We start from the raw sequence: 20155 nt of genomic DNA on the forward strand, positions 1-20155 counted from the left end.
TCAGGAAGGAGAGGGAAAGACGAAAGGATGTGGGTTTTAAGGGAGAGGGTAAGGAGTCATTCCAATCCCGGGAGCGGAAAGACTTCCCTTAGGGGAAAAAAAGACAGGTGTACATTCGCACACACACACACACACACACACACACACACACACACACACACACACACACACATCCATCCGCACATGCGATTGTACACCTGTCTTTTTTTCCCCTAAGGGAAGTCTTTCCGCTCCCGGGATTGGAATGACTCCTTACCCTCTCCCTTAAAACCCACATCCTTTCGTCTTTCCCTCTCCTTCCTGAAGAAGCAACCATCGGTTGCGAAAGCTAGTAATTCTGTATGTGTGTTTGTGTGTTTTGTTCATTGTGCCTGTCTGCCGGCGCTTTCCCGCTTGGTAAGTCTTGGAATCTTTGTTTTTAATGTACCAAATAGTCTATGTAACACAGGTACTAACTTCAAGAATCATCATCTATTACCAAGTGTGGTTGACCACAATTTGATTACAAACTCCTGCCTCTTTGTTTTAGGTCAAGGCCAACAATATGTTATAGGTTTACTAAACTTTTGTTCATTTTACCAGCTGTATTGTGGAGTATTGAGAAGAAGCACATAGGTAGTTTGGTGTTAGAGTTGATTTGAACTATCAGTTCTTTTTTGTTTTTAACGTCTTTAAAGATTTCTATCACCATTTGTGTCCTTATTGTATATTTTATTTGTTTAACTGTTTCTGGCTATTTTAATATTACGTGTTCGTAATGATTGTGGCCCAGTGACTGCACTGTCAGGTGCCTGCAACAACAGTCTTCAGCTACCTCACTATGGAAATAACACTAAATGAAAAATCACAAAGGCTCCCAATTAAGGTAGACCGAGCAAGACTGGAGGAGTAGATCTTCAGTGAAACACTGAGAGCAGTGGCTGAGGTGTAGTGTGTACCTAGTGCCCCAGTGGATGACAGGAGGAAGGTATATGTGTATATCTTACAGTTCATGACAGTATGATAGAAACATCACTAATGAATTTAGTGCAGATATTATATTCAAAATAATAAAATCTGTTTAACACCAAGTTGTCATTTGAGAAAGCCGTCATACACTGAGTGAATTTCCATGGGGTGTGGCATTTGAATTAAAAAGGTGTTGAATATATAACTCGATAGCTTCTTCTTGTGTCTGAAATTAAGCTAAATTGTTAACTTGGGAGTGTCATAGATTTTTCACCATCCAATGAGTTAATGTAAATTGGATCAGATTTTAGGTCAGTGGAAAGGTTCTGGAATTAGTATTCTCTATTGTACAGAGAGATAGGTTTGAAAATTACTTACGAAAGGCAGACCGTGAGATCGCCTTTTGGGGTACAGCTCCAGGATTGTGTTAAAGTAATAACATTAATCTCGACATCTTCTGTTATACCTCTTTATAGTGCTATTTCTCCTACATATGTACTTTTATTCCACCAGCGGTAAACTAGATTTGCAAAGGCCAACAATTTACTCCAGTTCATAATGCATGATAATGTCTAAAAGCTCTCTGTTTTGCTCATGACATAATGTCCTCTCAGGCATTGGTTGATGCAGTTTAACGACACTGCATAATGCTCCATGGTAGTCTTCAGTCTTTAAGTGTGTATTTTACGTAACCATTCAGAAGTTGTTGTTTGTCACGTGAACTTTCTATAATACTTATTTATTACTCACTTTGAATGTCAAGTATGTGTGATATCATTTGCATGGTCCCTTCATGCATTTTCTCAAGGGCTAGTGGAATGTCAAGTAAGTCCCTAAGTGTGGTTCTAAGGTGCCCATGTTAACTGTTTGCAGGTTCCATGAATCATAATAGTATTCTCTTGTTATGATATGAATTTGCCAACTAGTTAAAAATGTAACACACTTTCTCAGTGAAAACTATTATCTTTTCATTAATCTTAAGTTACTTTTAGTTTTTAATTAAACACAAGATCCAAAAATAGACAAGTGAGTATTTAACATTTTATTGTGTATCATGTTCTGCATTGATGTATGAAGTCGTACTGTCATACATTCTGGTCCAAGCTGTGGGAGACAGTGGCCGTGTGTACATGAAATGTGCTTGTGTGTGTGTGTGTTGCCTTTTCTGAAGAAGGCTTTGGCCAAAAGCTAAGGTTTAGGCGTCTCTATTGTGCTTGTCTGCAACTCACTGTGTCATCTTGATGGTGAGTAGCGATCTTTCTTTTCCTTATATTGTCACACACTTCATGTTCACATGCCAAATAACAGCTTTGTGATGATGGTCCCAATGGAGAAAACTTGTCCATCTGTTAAAATCATGGTGCTGCATTTCTCATGTAACTGGAATACGAAGTGTTCGTTAATCCACAGGATGAGCTAGTCAAGGAACAGATTTCTTATGCCAAATCTTCCTGTGACAACAACAAACATGTCGCCACTCTGAACTAATCATCAACAAATTCCAGTCTTGTCAGTCATTAGCACCTAGACTTTGAAAACTGGATCACTTCCTTTTCCAGTGCTGTGATTGTGTTCCTTCATGCTCTGAGAAAAGGTATATTGTGTCTATAATCCTACTCTTGTCATCCAATGTAGCACTCCATCAAAAATATTAGGAAAAGGTTAGCTTGCTTCTCACCATAAAGATGACCCTTTGAGTTGCAGACTGGCATAATGGAAAGACTGTTACACATTATAGCTTTCAACCAAAGCTGTCTTCAGCAAAAAAAGCGCACGCGCGCGCGCACACGCACACACACACACACACACACACACAGACACACACAGACACACACATACACACACACAAGCAAGCACACTCACTTAATCCACAAATGACTGCTACCACTGCCTGCTCTGACTGAAGTGTGGCTATCATGTGAAAAGCAATCTTTATTGGGATGGAGAAGGGGGAGGGATAGCAGGGTACAAGTGAGAGGAGAGAAGAGCGCATTCTGGCAGGACGTGCAGGGACTAGTTGGAAACTGCTAGCCACAGCGTCAGGAGGTGGTAGGTGGTGGTGGGGGGGGGGGGGGGGGGGGGGGAAGCAGAGAAGGAAGAGGAAAGGACTCCTGGGTGCATTGGCAGAGGCCGGCACACAATGAGGCTGACTGGACATGATAAGGGAGGAGATGTTAAATAGAGTGAGTGAAAACTGTTGGGTGGAGGGTGTGGGGAGAGCAGGTTATCAATGGTTGAGGCCGCGATAATTTCGGGAGCGGAGAATGTGTTGTAAGGTTAACTCCCATCTGCACAGTTCAGGAAAGCTGGTGGTGAGGGGAGGATCCATATGGCGTTGGTTGCGTATCGGCCATTGAAATCAAGAATGTAATGTTCAGCTGTGTGTTGTGCAACATGGTGGTCTAGACCATAGTTCGGCAGTGGGCATTCTTCCTGGTGGATGATTGGTTGGTAGTACTGTAGCTACAATGTGTAACAGTCTTCTCATTGTGCCTGTCTGCAATTCAGTTGATCATCTTTACAGTGAGCAGCAACCTATCCTTTTTCTAATTTGTTGATATTGGAGTTTCTATTGTAGTTTTCTGCCAGTTATTCAATTTAAGCAGTGTTCTAGTCCATCCTTGGGCTAAGCATGCTCTGAATCCTGCAACACACGGGCCATGTCCCTTGGACAACATGATGCAAGACTTGTCCGATACACCCACCCACTGCTTAGTGCCACAGCCTAGTCATGAGCATATTCTAGCCTACAAAAGATAGGGCCAAGTTTGAAAGAACTCAACAGTAGGTATGAGCTGGTCTGCAATTACTGTACAGTATTCTTCATGGAGTTCACAACTAACCAACTGGCTATGTGTGTGAATGGCCACTACCAAAATGTAGTTTATTATGTGCTGCATAGTTGCTGAAGATGCTGCTCACCACAACACCTGCTGCTTCACCCTAACATGTCCTGCATTCTCACTATCCTGGTTGCCCAAACATCTGCTAGCTCCCATATGCATCCCCCCCCCCCCCCCCCCCCCCCACTGCTGCTCACATTTAGTTTTACTTCAGTCAATTTCCTATTATTGTTACAATGTAAAATAATATTGCCTGGTATTCATTTTAAATGTCTAGTCTGAGATGGAGATTATGTGTGGTTCATGATTTTACTAGTCCTTGAGCAGATGTCACTCTTTTTCTAAAATGGGCAGAGTTTACTACTTTTGTGGTTCTCTTGCCTTGTTCTTCCTTTTGAGTCTTGTCTGATTTCTCTGAGGACACCATATTGATGCATTTTCAGAGGTGCTTATATTACCAAGGAGAGGGGTGGTTGATGTTCTCCAATGAAGTAGATAGCTATGTCGGTGCCCAAGTGCCATCCCAATTTTGTAAGCTTTGACTGGAGTTGGAGGAAGGTGTCCCATGACATAATGTAGGGATGCCTCTTTTAAGTATAGTGAAGTCAACCCAATTAAGAGATAATATCAGTATGACTAAATAGTAGGCTTATTACACAGGAGGATCATTATGAATAGAATACAGTGGAATCAAACGAAAGTGTTGGTATGTTGATAGACACACTAACACAGACACACACACAAAATTCAAGCTTTCGCAACCCACAGTTGCTTCATCAGGAAAGAGGGAAGGGGAGAGAGAAACAAAAGGATGTGGGTTTTAAGGGAGAGGGTAAGGAGTCATTCCAATCCCGGGAGCGGAAAGACTTACCTTAGGGGGGGAAAAGGACAAGTATACACTCTCTCTCCCGCCCGCGCGCACACACGCACGCACGCACACACGCACGCACGCACACACACGCACGCACACACACACACGCACGCACACACACATCCATCTGCACATATACAGACACAAGCATTGTGTGTGAGTGTATACCTGTCCTTTTTTCCCCCTAAGGTAAGCCTTTCCACTCCCAGGATTGGAATGACTCCTTACCCTCTCCCTTAAAACCCACATCCTTTCATCTTTCCCTCTCCTCCTCTCTATCCTGATGAAGCAACCGTGGGTTGTGAAAGCTTGAATTTTGTGTGTGTGTTTGTGTTAGTGTGTCTTCAACATACCAATGCTTTTGTTTGGTAAGTTACATCATCTTTCTTTTTAGATATATTTTTCCCACGTGGAATGTTTCCCTCTATTATATACAGTGGAATCAGTTAGACTGACACACTCATTGATAACTGGGGAAGGAAAAAGGATCATGTGATATGAAGATACCACATGCAAGCAAAATCATGATAAAAATGGAGCTAGTACAAAATTTGAGGAAGCAATACTTTCCCATGCTCTGTGAAATAGTTAGGGACAGAAACAAATAAAGCTTACTGTAAGACTCAATTCGCCATCAGACATATTTCACTCTGTGATATTGTGGTTTTGTATTTTGATACCCCTGTTGACACCAACATAGCATGACGCACCACCTGATTGTGCACGGGTCACGTAGAAATACAGCCGGGAAACTGCATGTTCTGGATAATCATTGATGTTACATGACAGAAAATGTTGTTCATGAATGATGAATTTCCTGGTGAGGAAATTCAATTTCATTGTTCAAACAGTGGAAAGTCCTGGTTGGAATTTCAGCAATATTATATAAAGGATAGATTACTACTTACTGTAAAGATGACCTGTTCTGTTGGAGACAAGCACAGTGAAAAGGCTGTTGTGCACTGAGCCTTCAGCCAAAGCCTTTTTCAGAAAAGAAAAGAAAATACACATGCACATACACCCAATCAAGCACACCTCACGCATACATGACCCCTCTCTCTGGAGCAGCAGTCTGGAGGATTGTAGGATATCAGGGAGGGAGGGCAGTGCTGAACAACACAGCGTGCCATAGTAACTAAATAGTGAGCAGCCTCTCCTGGCATGATATTTGGAAATTATTTGGGTGGGGGGGGGGGGGGTGTTGGAGTGCAAAAAGAGCATCAGCAGAGAGGAGAAAACACCATTGGCATTGTCAACAAGTGGGGGACGTGAATTGGGAGGTGGAATCTGTTGGTTGGAGGTCGTGGGGGCTATAGGTTACCTTAGGTTGAGGCCGGAGTGGTTTCAGGAATAGAGAAAAGGAAAACGCCAATCTCCACAGTTCAGAGAAGCTGATGGTGGAATGTGCTCCACCCTCTGCCAGTGCCATGGGTCATTTCTCTTCTCTTCTGCTCCCCTTTTCTGCTATTCCAACCTTCAGACACCATCTGGTCACTGCATCCTCCAGTCAGTAGTGATGACTCCTCCCCATCCCTCATCCCTTCCATATTATCCCTCCTTCCCCCTTCCCTTCCTCACTCCCGATTGCTGCTTCCGCTTGACACAACACCTTTGGTTTCTGTCCAGAGAGAGTGGTCATATATGCATGAGTTGTGCTCGCTTGATTGGATGTGTGTGTCTTTTCTTTTCTTTTCTTTTCTTTTCTTTTCTTTTCTTTTCTTTTCTGAATAAGAATTTGGCCGAATGCTCAGTGTGTAACAGTATTTTGGGTGTGCCAGTCTGCAACTCAACATTTTCATTGTTCATAGTGTGCCAGGATGTGCTGTTAATCAGGGCAGCTGACAGTGTGTGGCTCATCAGAGGGCCCAGATAGTGATTATACACTTTGTATGAATTGTAAACTGTGATGTCTTATTTGCAACAGTGTGCTGAAGACTCAAGTGTTCTACTCATCACATTACACTGCAACATAGATTGCCTACACTTTATGGTGGTGGGGATCCTATGCTAGTGGTTATTTATTTATATCAATTTTTATTTTTATACATGAAAGATACATCTGAAGATGATCCTTGAAAAGAGTCATTACATTAATAAAAAAAAAAAAAAAAAATGCCACAAAGGCTGTTTTCGATTGACAAGTTCTTAAGCATTGGTTCCCTGTATACGTCACTGTGATGTCACTATTCATCTGTAAGCTTTCCTTGTGCACTCACCCATCTGTTTGTCGTTTCTTGCATTTTCGTGTGTTATATGGTTCACATATCTTCCTTAAACTTATACTTCCTGCAGTTTTTCCAGTTTAGGCGTGTGAAAAATTCCTCTATGCCTCCTGAGAATAGTTTTGTTGTGTGAAATTGCCTTGCTTGATTCTTCTTTCAGTTCTGAATTTCCTAGAGATATGATCAAGTCTAATGGAGGTGTAGCATTAATTGATATATTCTTCAGTATGTGATGTAGATCAGTGGTAATGCGCCAGACTGTCGATCCAGAGATCTAGATTTTAATTCCAGTTCAGTAATAGGATTTTTATCTGTGACTTATCACTTCTTTCACCTCTGGCAGTAATCTTTGTTAATGTGAAAAATGCAAAGTTGCACCAAGTTTCAGATACCAAATTAAATTATAGGCCTTCCTCCAACTATCTATGTAGGTCAGTTCAGTGGTCTGAGGAAGGCAATGACATACTGCTTTGTAACTGTTTCGTGCCTAGTAAAGCGGTTTGGTGTTCAAACCAACATTCAACCATCTGCTTTACTTATTAATATAGGCTGCTACAATAAATTATATAAAAGGACACAAGAGATTGTAAAAAACCAGGACAACCAAACGCTAGCAACTGGATCTGATATGTGATCATTCGTAAATTAAAATAAGATTTGCTGTCTCTTTTTGCAATTGAGTATGGTATTGATATATACTTGAATCTGTTCCATCAAGGTTGTTGCAAAAATTTCACATTGGGTGATAGAAAATTAGAATTTACATAATACTATCAGTCTTCACATGCATAAATGGTGTTTAAATAAAATGGATGTAGTGGGAATAATTTTCAAATATTTAATTTACATTGTATGCTTCGAGAGGCCAAAAACAATATTACACTTTGCAGTGCACAGTTACTGATCTTCATACTTTTCCTTGCTGTACATTAGTGTTCATGCAAAATTATTTTATAAAGTGGATGTAGGTTCTCAAACTTGTAAGCAGAAAGATGTAACTTTAATTTTCTTTTCTGGTTTTCATTTTAAATTTTGGAATGGAGATAGCATATGAAACATGAAAACCTGCAAGAGTATAAGTACAGCCAGTTACTTCAGTTTGAATGCTGTTGAATGGGAAACAAATTATTTGACTCATTTTATGTAATTCTGTAGTTGGGTACCATCTAACAGCCCACAAAACTGTAACACTGAACAATTTTACCAGTTAGACATCAGTCGTCAGTGATAGCGTTGATAAATAACAATGATCAATTGAAAATTTAAGATTGATATTTTATTGTTGGTGAATGAAATACATTGATGTTGAATTATGACATTAGATGTATATATTGTTTAAATAAATAAAGACTAGCATAAAAGTGAACAAGTGATCACAGTCCAAAAGAAGTGTTAAATGCTTGTACTCAAGTTGCTGTATTGATTCTTGCAACAATGAAACCATTAAATTTTCGACAGTATAATGTAATTGGATAGATCAAAAATCTGCTCACCAAGTGGCAGCAGGAGAACACACATAGCTAAAACAAAACAAAAAGTTTGAAGCTTTCGGAGCCAGTGACTCCTTCTTCCAGCAGAAGTGTTGAAGGGGAAGGAAGAGGGGTTAAGGAAAAGAATAGAGTTCAGAAAAGTCACCCAAAACCACGGGTCACTGGAGACTTATCGGATGGAATGAGAATGAAAGACTGCAAACAGTAATACTTTATCTAAAAGTATACTTTCATTATTCATTTGTCTGTTGATAATTTTGCATGGCTGTTTTACAGCATGCAGTAGCTTGTCATGACTTTCTAACTGTAGTTGTCCTAAATGTAGAGCATTTCGTGTGTGCATAAATTTGCATGGAATTTTGGGAACCACATTTGTCATTACTAGTCTGACATTTATGTCGAATATACACTAAAATTATTTTGTGGCTTTGTATTTCACAACATTGTGGTTATTGATGGTGAATTTGCTATCGTTGATAGAAGTATGAGAAGTTCTGTATTGGATTGCAATCTCACTTGACAATTAATAAATGTGAAAACCAATAGAAAAACAAATTCTGTGAGAGTTATTTCATAGCACAGTTTAAAATTTGAAAATAGCAGAACTACATTTGTTTTGATATTAAGAGTTAAGAATATTGTTTTCTGAACATTATTATTGTTTCATGTAAGCTACCTTTCTTTGTTTTTTCCATAAGATTGCGTCTCCCTCCTGCCACCAGCCACAAACTGCTGTGAACATATCATTGTTGAGAGATCTCAGTATCATAAAGGACAGGCCTCCTTCGCATGAGAACCTATCAAAATTCTGTGCAGATTGCAGACAGTATAATGAATAGAAACAATGTCTCATCATATAGTGGAAACAGTGGGCATATCTCTCTCTCTCTCTCTCTCTCTCTCTCTCTCTCTCTCTCTCTCTCTCTCTCTGTCTGTGTGTGTGTGTGTGTGTGTGTGTGTGTGTGTGTGTGTGTGTCCTCTTACTTATTAAATTGTGCTTGTAAAACAGTAGGATTTAAATTTAGTTACAAAATGAACTTACTAGAATAAGAATTAAAAGTGTATATCAGCAATTCTTTATTTGGATCAGCTTTATTACATTACTGTAGAAGACCACCAATTTTCTGGAAAAGGGAGGCTAGGGAGAGAGAGATTTTCAAATCCAAGACAGGAAGTCCACATGAATAATACCCTCCGACAGCATTATTTTGTAGTGTCTGAAAAAGGACCTCTCATCATCCAATTTTTGTGACGTATCAGTTTGAAAGATGAGGCTATTTTACTATGTGGCTACAATAATTGCAATTCTTGTGGTGCAAAGTGAACAGTAAGAATTTCCCTCTGTTTGAGTGTTAAAATAGTCAGATATTTGTTGTTTGTAACTTAACAATGTTATCCAGATGTTTGCAACAACAGTATGAATTTCGATAGCAGTGGCATTGTGCTTAGTAGTGTGACATCCATTTTCATTGTGATTGCACTCACTGGTCACAAAGGAAGCACAGTTGCCGAATAAGCGCTCAGAACTGTAGCAGATAATCTTCTTATTGATGGAAATTGACACTTATTACTGCTGTAATTATAGTTTTGTCAGACTTTTTGTGCAATGGTTTTTTTAAGCAGTTTTTTTTGTTTTGGGAATAATTATTACCTTCTGTCCATAGTAAATCTTTACTCTCAAGACAGCAGAATACCAATGCCAAGCTTGAGCTATCTATAGTACACCAACCATTTTATTTTGTGTTTGTAGCAGAATTTGTTTCACAACACAAGGAAAACTTTTAACACACACGAATGACCAAGTCCTCAAAACAACATTACATACAGATGTTTTCTTTAAGAAAAATAAGTTAGTCCTTGTTTTTCTTTCAAAGTAATGTGACATTGTGCTATGCATCAAAAATATTTTTCTTTGCCAAAGCTGTATTTGATACCTAAAACATATCGCCATGTTTTAATATTTCTGTTATGACATTTGTATTTGATTTAGATGTGAATTATGGCAGTCTACATGTTTCGTAAGAATGAACTGCGCTAATAGAGACTTTCGAGAAAAAAGGTAATTAAATGGCGAGAAATTTACCATAAAGTGCTCAAAACACCACCTGTCAATGCTTCGATTTTGGCTATAAGGCATGACTACTAACATCAGCAAAAGAAGTATACTGCACATTCGAAAAATTGACTGTTGAATGATAAATGTTTCTTGTCTCCCATGTCTCCTATTGTCAGTGTGTGTGTGTGTGTGTGTGTGTGTGTGTGTGTGTGTGTGTGTGAGAGAGAGAGAGAGAGAGAGAGAGAGAGAGAGAGAGAGAGAGAGAGAGAAGGAAGGCAAACAGTTTTCCTATGCAGTTAATTAAAAATGTGATATGCCTATATTCCAAATACAATCTGTTTATTCATTTGTAACCAGTAGTTGTTACTGTAGTGTAGTTATTATAGCATGCCGTGCGCTGTAGTGTATTTTGGTTGTGAATTATAGAATCGCGAGGATCGTCGTACTGATTTCCATCGCATGGATTCATCGCCAGGACAGCTGGGGACCCCAGGGTCACGTACAAGTTCAGTTTTACCAGACCTTCTCTCACAGGTTAGAATTATTATATTTATTGTACCAGGCAAGTAGTGTATTACTAGTTTGAGGGCTAAAGCTTTTAGGTAGATAAATGTGCAAGAGTGGTAGAATGAGTTGCTTTGCTGGCAATAATATTATATTGAAGGAAAGAGAATATTGCACCAAAGTAAACTGCTATGTTGTAGGTTCGTACCTAAAGTAGATAAGTGTTTGTCAGTGCATGCACAATGTTATTATGTTCGTTTTCTCTGTTTGGTGCAAAAAGCCAGAGGCCTGCAAAATATTGTCGTCATTAATAGTCTTTGTGTCTTTAGCTTTATGTACGAGACTATTTCATAGTAATTGAGGACAATTTAAATGAAATCCACCACTACTGAAGAATCAACCATTTGTTTTGAATTCTGATGAAATGTGGCTTTGAATTTACTGGCTTGGCAAACATTTCTAATAAAACATGTCGAAACATTAACGTAATAAATACTATTCAGCTGTAACTAAAGTGATATAGAAATGTTTCTTGGTTCATTGAATTGTATGGTGTCAGATATGCGTGCTGTTTCAGGCCTGTGTACAGGACACAGTTCCTTTTTCAGCTGTTGGGTTGATCTTACAGTTTAGTGTAGATTTAATACCCTTGCCAGTAAAATTACTGAAAGTAATCACCCCTTCTATGTATATTCAACAGAAAAAGTAACTGTTAAAATATATAAATGAAAATACTATTCCGGAAAATTTTGAACTTGTGTTTCCTAAGTTCATGATATTCTTTTGTGACAGTAATAATATTTGCTGATATGATATATTGAGATACTCATACTCACCTTCAAAACTTTTAGAAACTGCTACAGTCAGAGCAAAAGAAAAACAAGTTGAATGAATATGCACCAAAGAAAGTAATGATTCTTAAGAAATTGGTTTCATCCTACTGCTTTGGTTGTTCTCTAGTGACCCTGTGGCTCCTTCATTGTACGATTGCTTATTGGGATGGCGAAGGTCTGTGTCCCATGCTCAAAACCTTTGTTACTGAATAATTTATTGTGATGTTGAAAAGCTTTCACAGTATTTTCAGATCACATTCTATACAAACAATCCTGTTGGAAGAACATCCACAACTGAGCATTATAGCACAGGTTGAAAATACTACTTCAGTTGTAAATTACTTTATTTTCACATGGCCGGCTTCAGACTGTCAAGCTAGGTGTTCTGAAACTCGTGTCAATGCACAAGTGGCACCAGGCAGTACTACGGATGACTGCCTGGATATCGAATATATACAAATGATATCACGACACTTTCGCTGTGCTGTGATCCCCGAGCGCTGTGTACCAGGTGCGGTGTGCTGCCTGTGATTGCAGAACGTGGAGTAGCGGATGTGAACAAGGAGGCAAATTGGTAAACCAGAGATGACAAAAGTGCTGCCATCTATTGCGGCATCTGAAAATTATCTCCCATCTTTGCTATTTCCAGTATGACACCTGAGGATGGGCTTATAACAGTCCGAAACTGGTCATGTGAAAATAAAGTAATTTACAATTGAAGCGGTATTTTCAACCTCTACATTCTATACAGTTTTCATAGATTTTGCAATACAGATTACCATGCCATTTAGAGACCAACCCATTGTTTTGTGTCTACAGTGAAAAGTGTAAAAATTAAGAATGGAGCTGGGTGAGGGGCTTCTGTTTGTGTAATTGTTGTTACTAAGTGGACAGGTGTGGGGTTCCAATGGGGGTGGTGAAGCTACCTGCTGGAAAGGCTATAAAGAACACACGCAGTGATGGTACACGGGAAGCAGGAGGAGGAGGAGGAGAATAAGAATGAGTTAAAAATGGATCATCACCCAGAGGGATGATTATAAAATCTTTAGTAACTGGTAAATAAAATATCTGTGAAAGTGTTCTAAGGCCAAATTGAAAGAGTTTTTGTTCCACAGGCAATACATTGTCAGACAGTAACTGTTATTGAAAAATGGAATAACATGGTGGTGAACAAATTTGAGTATGAAAGGTGTGATGAAAAGCATACAGAGAAGAAGTCATCTTTGACTTTGAAATTGCATTACAGCAGAAAACACAAAAAAAAACTAAGAACAAATTTATGTAAATGAACCTAGAGTAAAAAAAGGAAAAAAAGGGGGGGGGGGCTTTACATGAGATGGGTCGGATTAGTTTGTTTTTCCATTGATAAATAAAATTGTTCTACCAAACAAAGGTTAACATCGCAGCCACGGGAATTTTATGAGACAGCCATTCACCACCTTGTGTCACAGTGGGACAAGTGTCTCAACAGCTAGGATCAAAACTTCTAACATAAAGGTACTGGTTTCCGTAATTCTGCCTCCAGCTTGTTTCTTTTTTTACTCCCCTTGTACTTACAAGACTTTGTCTATAGAATACCTGGCTATCAGTGAACAGTTTACAACTCAGGAAAGTGAAAAGACATCTTAATGTAGATACTGGGCAGTTATAGACTGAAACTCGTCAAGTTACTGTAGTTTAAGGTAACTTACAGTGCAAGAAAATCCAAATTACAGAACTAAATAAGCTACACCCTCGAATCACATTAATGTGATCACCTCTTATGTTCGACTTCAACATGAAATAACCACTCAAAGATGGCTGGATACAGCACTAGCAGCTGTTGGTATATAAAGCATGCTGGGGGGATGTGGGAAACATTGCAGTCATTGTTGTTATATAGAAACGAAGTGGTTTATTTGATGTTCAAAACGGCATGATCTTTGGCTTTTAGGCCAAAGGTGGAAGCATTTCCGAAACAGCTTAAATTTGTAAGCTGTTCGCATGTCGCCAGGGTTAAGCTATACTGTACATGGCAAAATGGGAGGCAACTGTCAAGTCTTCAAAGGAAGCACTCGAATAATGAATTCATGATATCCACACTCTGATAGCTGCAGTATGCCAATATCTTTACATCTGAATGTATACATGAAGTTCATATGGGGCCTGAAGATGCCACATTGAAATGATGAAACCAGTAGTCAAAGTGAAATATAATAACTTCTCAAACAGACATTGCTGTTAGGCAATCTTCTATGATAAATAGACAACAGGGGTGAAAGATGGCTGCGGAGATGTGTACAGGTGAATAGAAGTGCAACTGACTTACCAGATGAACCAAGACACTACCAACAGTGTCTCCTCAACAACCATTCAGTCAGTTTTGTTGCATACAGGCCTCCACAGCAGGTGCTTGGTTCATGCATCCATGCTCACTGCTGTTCATGAAGGTTGGAACTTGTCACCACTACCACAACCAGGCATGCACTGAGTGCTGATGGTGACCTTTGAGTGATGAGGGAGGGCCTGTGCAGATGAATCAAGTTTCATGCTCCATCAGACAAATGGCTGTTGGCAAGTACAGCACGAAACGTCTGAAACCAAACACCCCGCAACAATCATTGGAATGGTCCTGGGCAGAGAAGGGAGCCTAATGGCCTGAGAAATGTTTTTGTGCCATTCCCTGGGGAATCTCATTGTTCTGGAAGACAGTGGATCAACACAAGTAGGCATATATCCTGGGGGAACCATATCCATCCCAACATGCAGTTTGTTTTTCCTTGGCACAATGGCATATACCAGTCGGACAATGCAATATGTTGCACAGCTTGCACATATGTATGTGGTTCAAAGAGCACTGTGATGAGTTTACTGTACTCCCTGGCCACCAATCACACTCTATCAACAACATATTCATAGCGCCACCTAATCCTCATCTGAGAAATCTAGTGCAGCTAGCCAAGGCACTGAAGTCAGCATGGCTCTGTCAGTACCACCCAGAACCTCATTAACTCTCAAATGCTGCAAAGGTTATTATTCTGGCTTTTGACCGGTGGTCACATAAATGTGACTGGACAGTGAACCATCTGAATTATGAGGTTCATAATGTTGTTGTTATGGTCTTTAGTCCAAAGACTGGTTTGATGCAGCTCTCCATGCTACTCTATCCTGTGCAACTCTCATTGTCTCCAAATAACCACTGCAACCTATGTTCTTTTGAATCTGCTTACTATATTCATCTCATTCTCTCCCTCTATGATTTGAACCACATACACTCCATCCAGTACTAAATTGGTAATAGTGTGATGTCTATCAACCAGTCCCTTCTTTTAGTCTAGTTGTGTCACAGATTTCTTGTCTTCCCTATACTATTCACACCGCCTGATTAATTGCACTATCTATCCGTCTAATCTTAAGCATTCTTCTGCTACACCCCATTTCGAAAGCTTCTATTCTCTTATTGTCTAAAATGTTTATTGCCCATGTTTCATGTCCATACATGGCTGCACTCCAGACACTTTCAGGAAACATTCCTCACACACAAAGAAAGAAAATATGTTATGTGGACATGTGTCTGGAAATGCTTACTTTCCATGTTAGAACTCATTTTATTACTTCTCTTCAAATTACGTTAATCATGGAATGGAAACACACAGTAACAGAGCGTACCAGCATGACTTCAAACACTTAGTTACAGGAAATGTTCGGAATGTCCTCCGTTAACGAGGATGCATGCATCCACCCTCCGTCACATGGAATCCCTGATGCAGCCCTGGAGAATGGCATATTGTATCACAGCCGTCCACAATACAAGCACGATGAGTCTCTACATTTGGTACCAGGATTGCGTAAACAAGAGCTTTCAAATACCCCCATAAATGAAAGTCAAGAGGGTTGAGGTCAGGAGAGCGTGGAGGCCATGGAATTGGTCCACCTCTACTAATCCATCAGTCACCGAATCTGTTGTTGAGAAGCGTACGAACACTTCGACTGAAATGTGCAGGAGGTCCATCGTGCATGAACCACATGTTGTGTCATACTTGTAAAGGCACACATTCTAGCAGCACAGGTAGAGTATTCCGTATGAAATCGTAATAACATGCTCCATTGAGCATAGGTGGAAGAACATGGGGCCCAATCAAGACATCACCAACAATGCCTGCCCAAACGTTCACAGAAAATCTTTGTTGATGATGTGATTGCACAATTGCGTGCGGATTCTTGTCGGCCCACACATGTTGATTGTGAAAATTTACAGTTCGATCACGTTGGAATGAAGCTTCATCCGTAAAGAGAACATTTGCTCTGAAATGAGGATTGACACATTGTTGGATGAACCATTCGCAGAAGTGTACCCGTGGAGGCCAATCAGCTGCTGATAGTGCCTGCACACGCTGTACATGGTACGGAAACAACTGGTTCTCCCGTAGCACTCTCCATACAGTGACGTGGTCAACACTACCTTGTACAGCAACAACTTCTCTGACGCTGGCATTAGGGTTATCGTCAGCTGCACGAAGAATTGCCTCGTCCATTGCAGGTGTCTTCATCGCTCTAGGTCTTCCCCAGTCGCGAGTCATAGGCTGGAATGTTCCGTGCTCCCTAAGACGCTGATCAATTGCTTCGAACGTCTTCCTGTCAGGACATCTCCGTTCTGGAAATCTGTCTTGATACAAACCTACCGCACCACAGCCATAGCCCCGTGCTAAATCATGCATCAAACAGGCACCTGCCAACTCCGCATTTGTAAACATTGCACTGACTGCAAAACCACATTCGTGATGAACACTAACCTGTTGATGCTACGTACTGATGTGCTTGATGCTAGTACTGTAGAGCAATGAGTCGCATGTCAACACAAGTACCGAAGTCAACATTACCTTCCTTCAATTGGGCCAACTGGCGGTGAATCGAGGAAGTACAGTACATATTGACGAAACTAAAGTGAGCTCTAACATGGAAATTAAGCGTTTCCGGACACATGTCCACATAACATCTTTTCTTTATTTGTGTGTGAGGAATGTTTCCTGAAAGTTTGGCCGTACCTTTTTGTGACACCCTGTATACTTGATTTTAACGAATCTCTCTTCTTCAGAAATGCTTATCATGCCACTGCCAGTCTAAATTTTATATCCTCTTTACTTTGGCCCTCACCAGTTATTTTTCTTCCCAAATAACAAACCTCATCTACTTTTGGAGTGTTGTTCCCAATATCATTCCCTCAGCACCACCTAATGTAATTCAACTAATTCCATTATCCTTGTTTTGCCGGCAAGGGTGGCCGAGCGTTTCTAGGTGCGACAGTCTGGAACCGTGCAACCTCAACCATTGTTTCCCTTTCATACCCTTCTAATAACTGCTAGCTAGTTTCTGTTCAACTTGTAAATAGCGTTTTGCTCCCTATATTTTACCCCTACTACCTTCAGAATTTCGAAGTAGTGTTCTAGTTAATATTGTCAAAAGTTTTCTCCAGGTCCACAAATACCATAAATATTGGCTTGCCTTTCCTTAATTTATCTTCTGAATTAAAGGTGTAAGGCCAATATTGTGTTGCATTTTCCTACATTTCTCTGGGATCCAAACAAATCTTCCCCGAGATTGGCTTCAACCAGTCTCCCCATTCTTCTGTAAAGAATTTAGTAGCTACAACCATTACTTACTACACTGATGGTTCGGTAATTTCGCACCTGTCAACATCTGCCTTCTGTAGAATTGGAATTGTTCTATTTTTACTTGAAGTCTGAGGGCATTTTGCCTATCTCGTATATCTTGCACATCAGTTATCTGTGCAGTGAGGTTTTCTGAAAATTTTATTTGCTCTAATTGGTTACAGTATCATTTCCTTAGTTTCTGGTTCAGAATATTTGCACATTAAATATTGCAGTAATTGTGCACTGTAAAATGTGAAAGCAAGAGTTCTTCCTGTCAGTCACCTTTTAATACACTCATCTGATGGTATTCTTCTTATTGTTAGATATTTTTGTGTGTGGTTTTCTGTCTGAAACAGTAAATGGAAGCTGTAATTGAGCTTGTGAGGTATGCCATGTGCAATTAGCACTGGAAATCATGTGACAAAGAACTACAAAGTACCTGGGATACTGGACTGGTTGTTACATTGGTGTTGTCAGACAAACAAAAAGGCCAAGGTATGTTTATTAAATCATACCGTCCAGTCAGGTGGCGCTATGAATATGTTGTTGATAGAGTGTGATTGGTGCCAGGTTTTTAACTGAAGATACCATAGTTTAATATTTTAGAGTGATGGTGATATCATACAGTGTTTGCAATCAGAAACTGATGTCTTATCATTAAAGAGGAAAAGTACAATCTTCAGATTAAAAGCTACTGAAGGAAAGACTGAAATTGGAGAAAAGAAATTCTTGTCAGTGGATTGTTTAACTAAATTACCATAGAAATCTAAAGTTGTATCAGAGAATAGGATCTATGGAGGAATGTTTTTGAGAATATGTAGAAACACACATTCACTGTTCCCTAAAATTGACATATTTACTTTGTGGAATCAGGATCAGTGTGTTTAGCATCATCTTTAAGTATTCTTGAATAATCCAGCAGTCAATGTCCATATCCTGAAAAGGCTTTCTCTGAATGTCTCATCTTGATGTCCTTGTGATCTCTCCTCACCATTGAGTGCCAGGAAACCATCAAAACCACTTTGAAGGCCAGTAATAGAGTATCCTATCTTTCAGAAAATGAACTAAATCTATGTTTTATGCTTAACAAGAAGTCATTCATTTGTGCAGCCAGATGTCACCTAAAACGTGTTGTACCTTTTCTGTGACTGTAAAGAGAGGCACTGTTTGATAGCCATCATATTGACAGCTAAAATTCTAAAATAAAAATTAAACCATATCAGTTCCACATTATAATCTTCGCATAAATGAATCTGTATAAATAAATCTGTAACAGGTGTCCATCAATTTCTAACCTGGTGTAAGGAAAACATGCTGGTAAAGCTGTTTAAGCAGGTACAATGCCTAAGCAGGTTCATCTGTAATTTAATTTCTTTTTTCTAGACAGCTGATTACCATAGCAAAAATCAGTAGTAAATATCCTCTCTGCCATCGCTCTCCCCAGAGTGCAATATACTTCGTGTACAATTATATGTGCTGCAGCATTGTAAGAAGTATCATCTTATCCTTTTATTGAAACACATTATCTCTTATTGCGTCACAACATTTTTGTAGTTGTATTTCTAATGTTATACAATTTTTTTCAGACTTCATCTAGTCCTGGCACACCAAACCAGAGGCAAGATAAGTCAACTAGTGAAGAGGTAAGTTGTTGATTGTACTAAAGTACCACACAGTATTTAATTATGAGCAAATAGATATCTGTTATTTCTGTGTACTTACTAATAGGATTGAAAAATGTTAATCCATCTACCACATGAGATATTGCAGAAAAGGCACAAAGTAACAGGACCATATCATTCTTTTTCAGCTGTTCCCCCTACCCCCTCTTCTCCTCCTCCCTCCCTTCTCTCCCTCCCTCCATTCTCCCCCTCCCTCCCTTCTCCCCCTCCCTTGCTTCTCCCCCTCCCTCCCCCCTCTCCTTCTCTCACCCCCCTTCTCTCTCCCTCACCCCCTTCTCTCCCCCTACCCTTCTCTCTCCCTCACCCCCTTCTCTCCCCCTACCCTTCTCTCCCTCACCCCTTCTCTCCCCCTACTCCTCTCTCCCCCACCCCCTTTCTCTCCCCCTACTCCTCTCTCCCTCACCCCCCTTCTCTCCCCCTACCCTTTTCTCCTCCTCCTCCTTCCCCCTCCCACACTACTCCCCCTCCCACCCCTCTCCCCATCCCTCCCCTCTGTCCCCCACCCTCCCCCTCCCCCTCCATCCCATCTCCCCCTCCCTCCCTCCCTCCCTCCCTTCTCCTTATCTCACCCGCCCTTCTCTCTCCCTCACCCCCTTCTCTCTCCCTCACCCCCTTCTCTCTCCCTCACCCCCTTCTCTCTCCCTCACCCCCTTCTCCCCCTCACCCCCTTCTCCCCCTCACCCCCTTCTCTCCCCCTCACCCCCTTCTCTCCCTCACCCCCTTCTCTCCCTCACCCCCTTCTCTCCCTCACCCCCTTCTCTCCCTCACCCCCTTCTCTTCCCCTACTCCTCTCTCCCTCACCCCCTTTCTCTTCCCCTACTCCTCTCTCCCTCACCCCCTTTCTCTCCCCCCAAAACAAATGGCATGCTTGGAACTAGAGTAGCATAAGGCACTTTAGCCAACAGTCCTGTAGTCTCAGAAATACTCCATGTCTTCCAAGTTAGAATATTGGCATCAGGAAAAGCTTCAAGGCCATCATAATCTGCTTGATTGCCCCACACAACAGCAAGTGTGAGCCAAGTACTACCTCCAAACAATGCCTGTACATCACAGGTAAAGTTCAGATGCAGTCCACG

The 20155-nt window shown here is 40.5% G+C and overlaps 1 protein-coding gene across 4 annotated transcripts in view; it reads left to right on the plus strand.

Moving 5' to 3' along the window:
• The window catches only part of LOC126336522 (serine/threonine-protein kinase mig-15), a 327805-nt gene that overhangs the window by 205256 nt on the left and 102394 nt on the right, over positions 1-20155 (plus strand). For all 4 annotated transcript variants that reach the window (XM_050000312.1, XM_050000314.1, XM_050000311.1 and 1 more), the window contains 2 exons: positions 10857-10964; positions 18984-19040. In XM_050000312.1, the coding sequence (XP_049856269.1) occupies positions 10857-10964; positions 18984-19040 (165 nt within the window). The remainder of the gene's footprint in view (positions 1-10856; positions 10965-18983; positions 19041-20155) is intronic.

Source organism: Schistocerca gregaria, chromosome 2 (genome assembly GCF_023897955.1).
Source record: "Schistocerca gregaria isolate iqSchGreg1 chromosome 2, iqSchGreg1.2, whole genome shotgun sequence".
Lineage (NCBI taxonomy): Eukaryota > Metazoa > Arthropoda > Insecta > Orthoptera > Acrididae > Schistocerca > Schistocerca gregaria.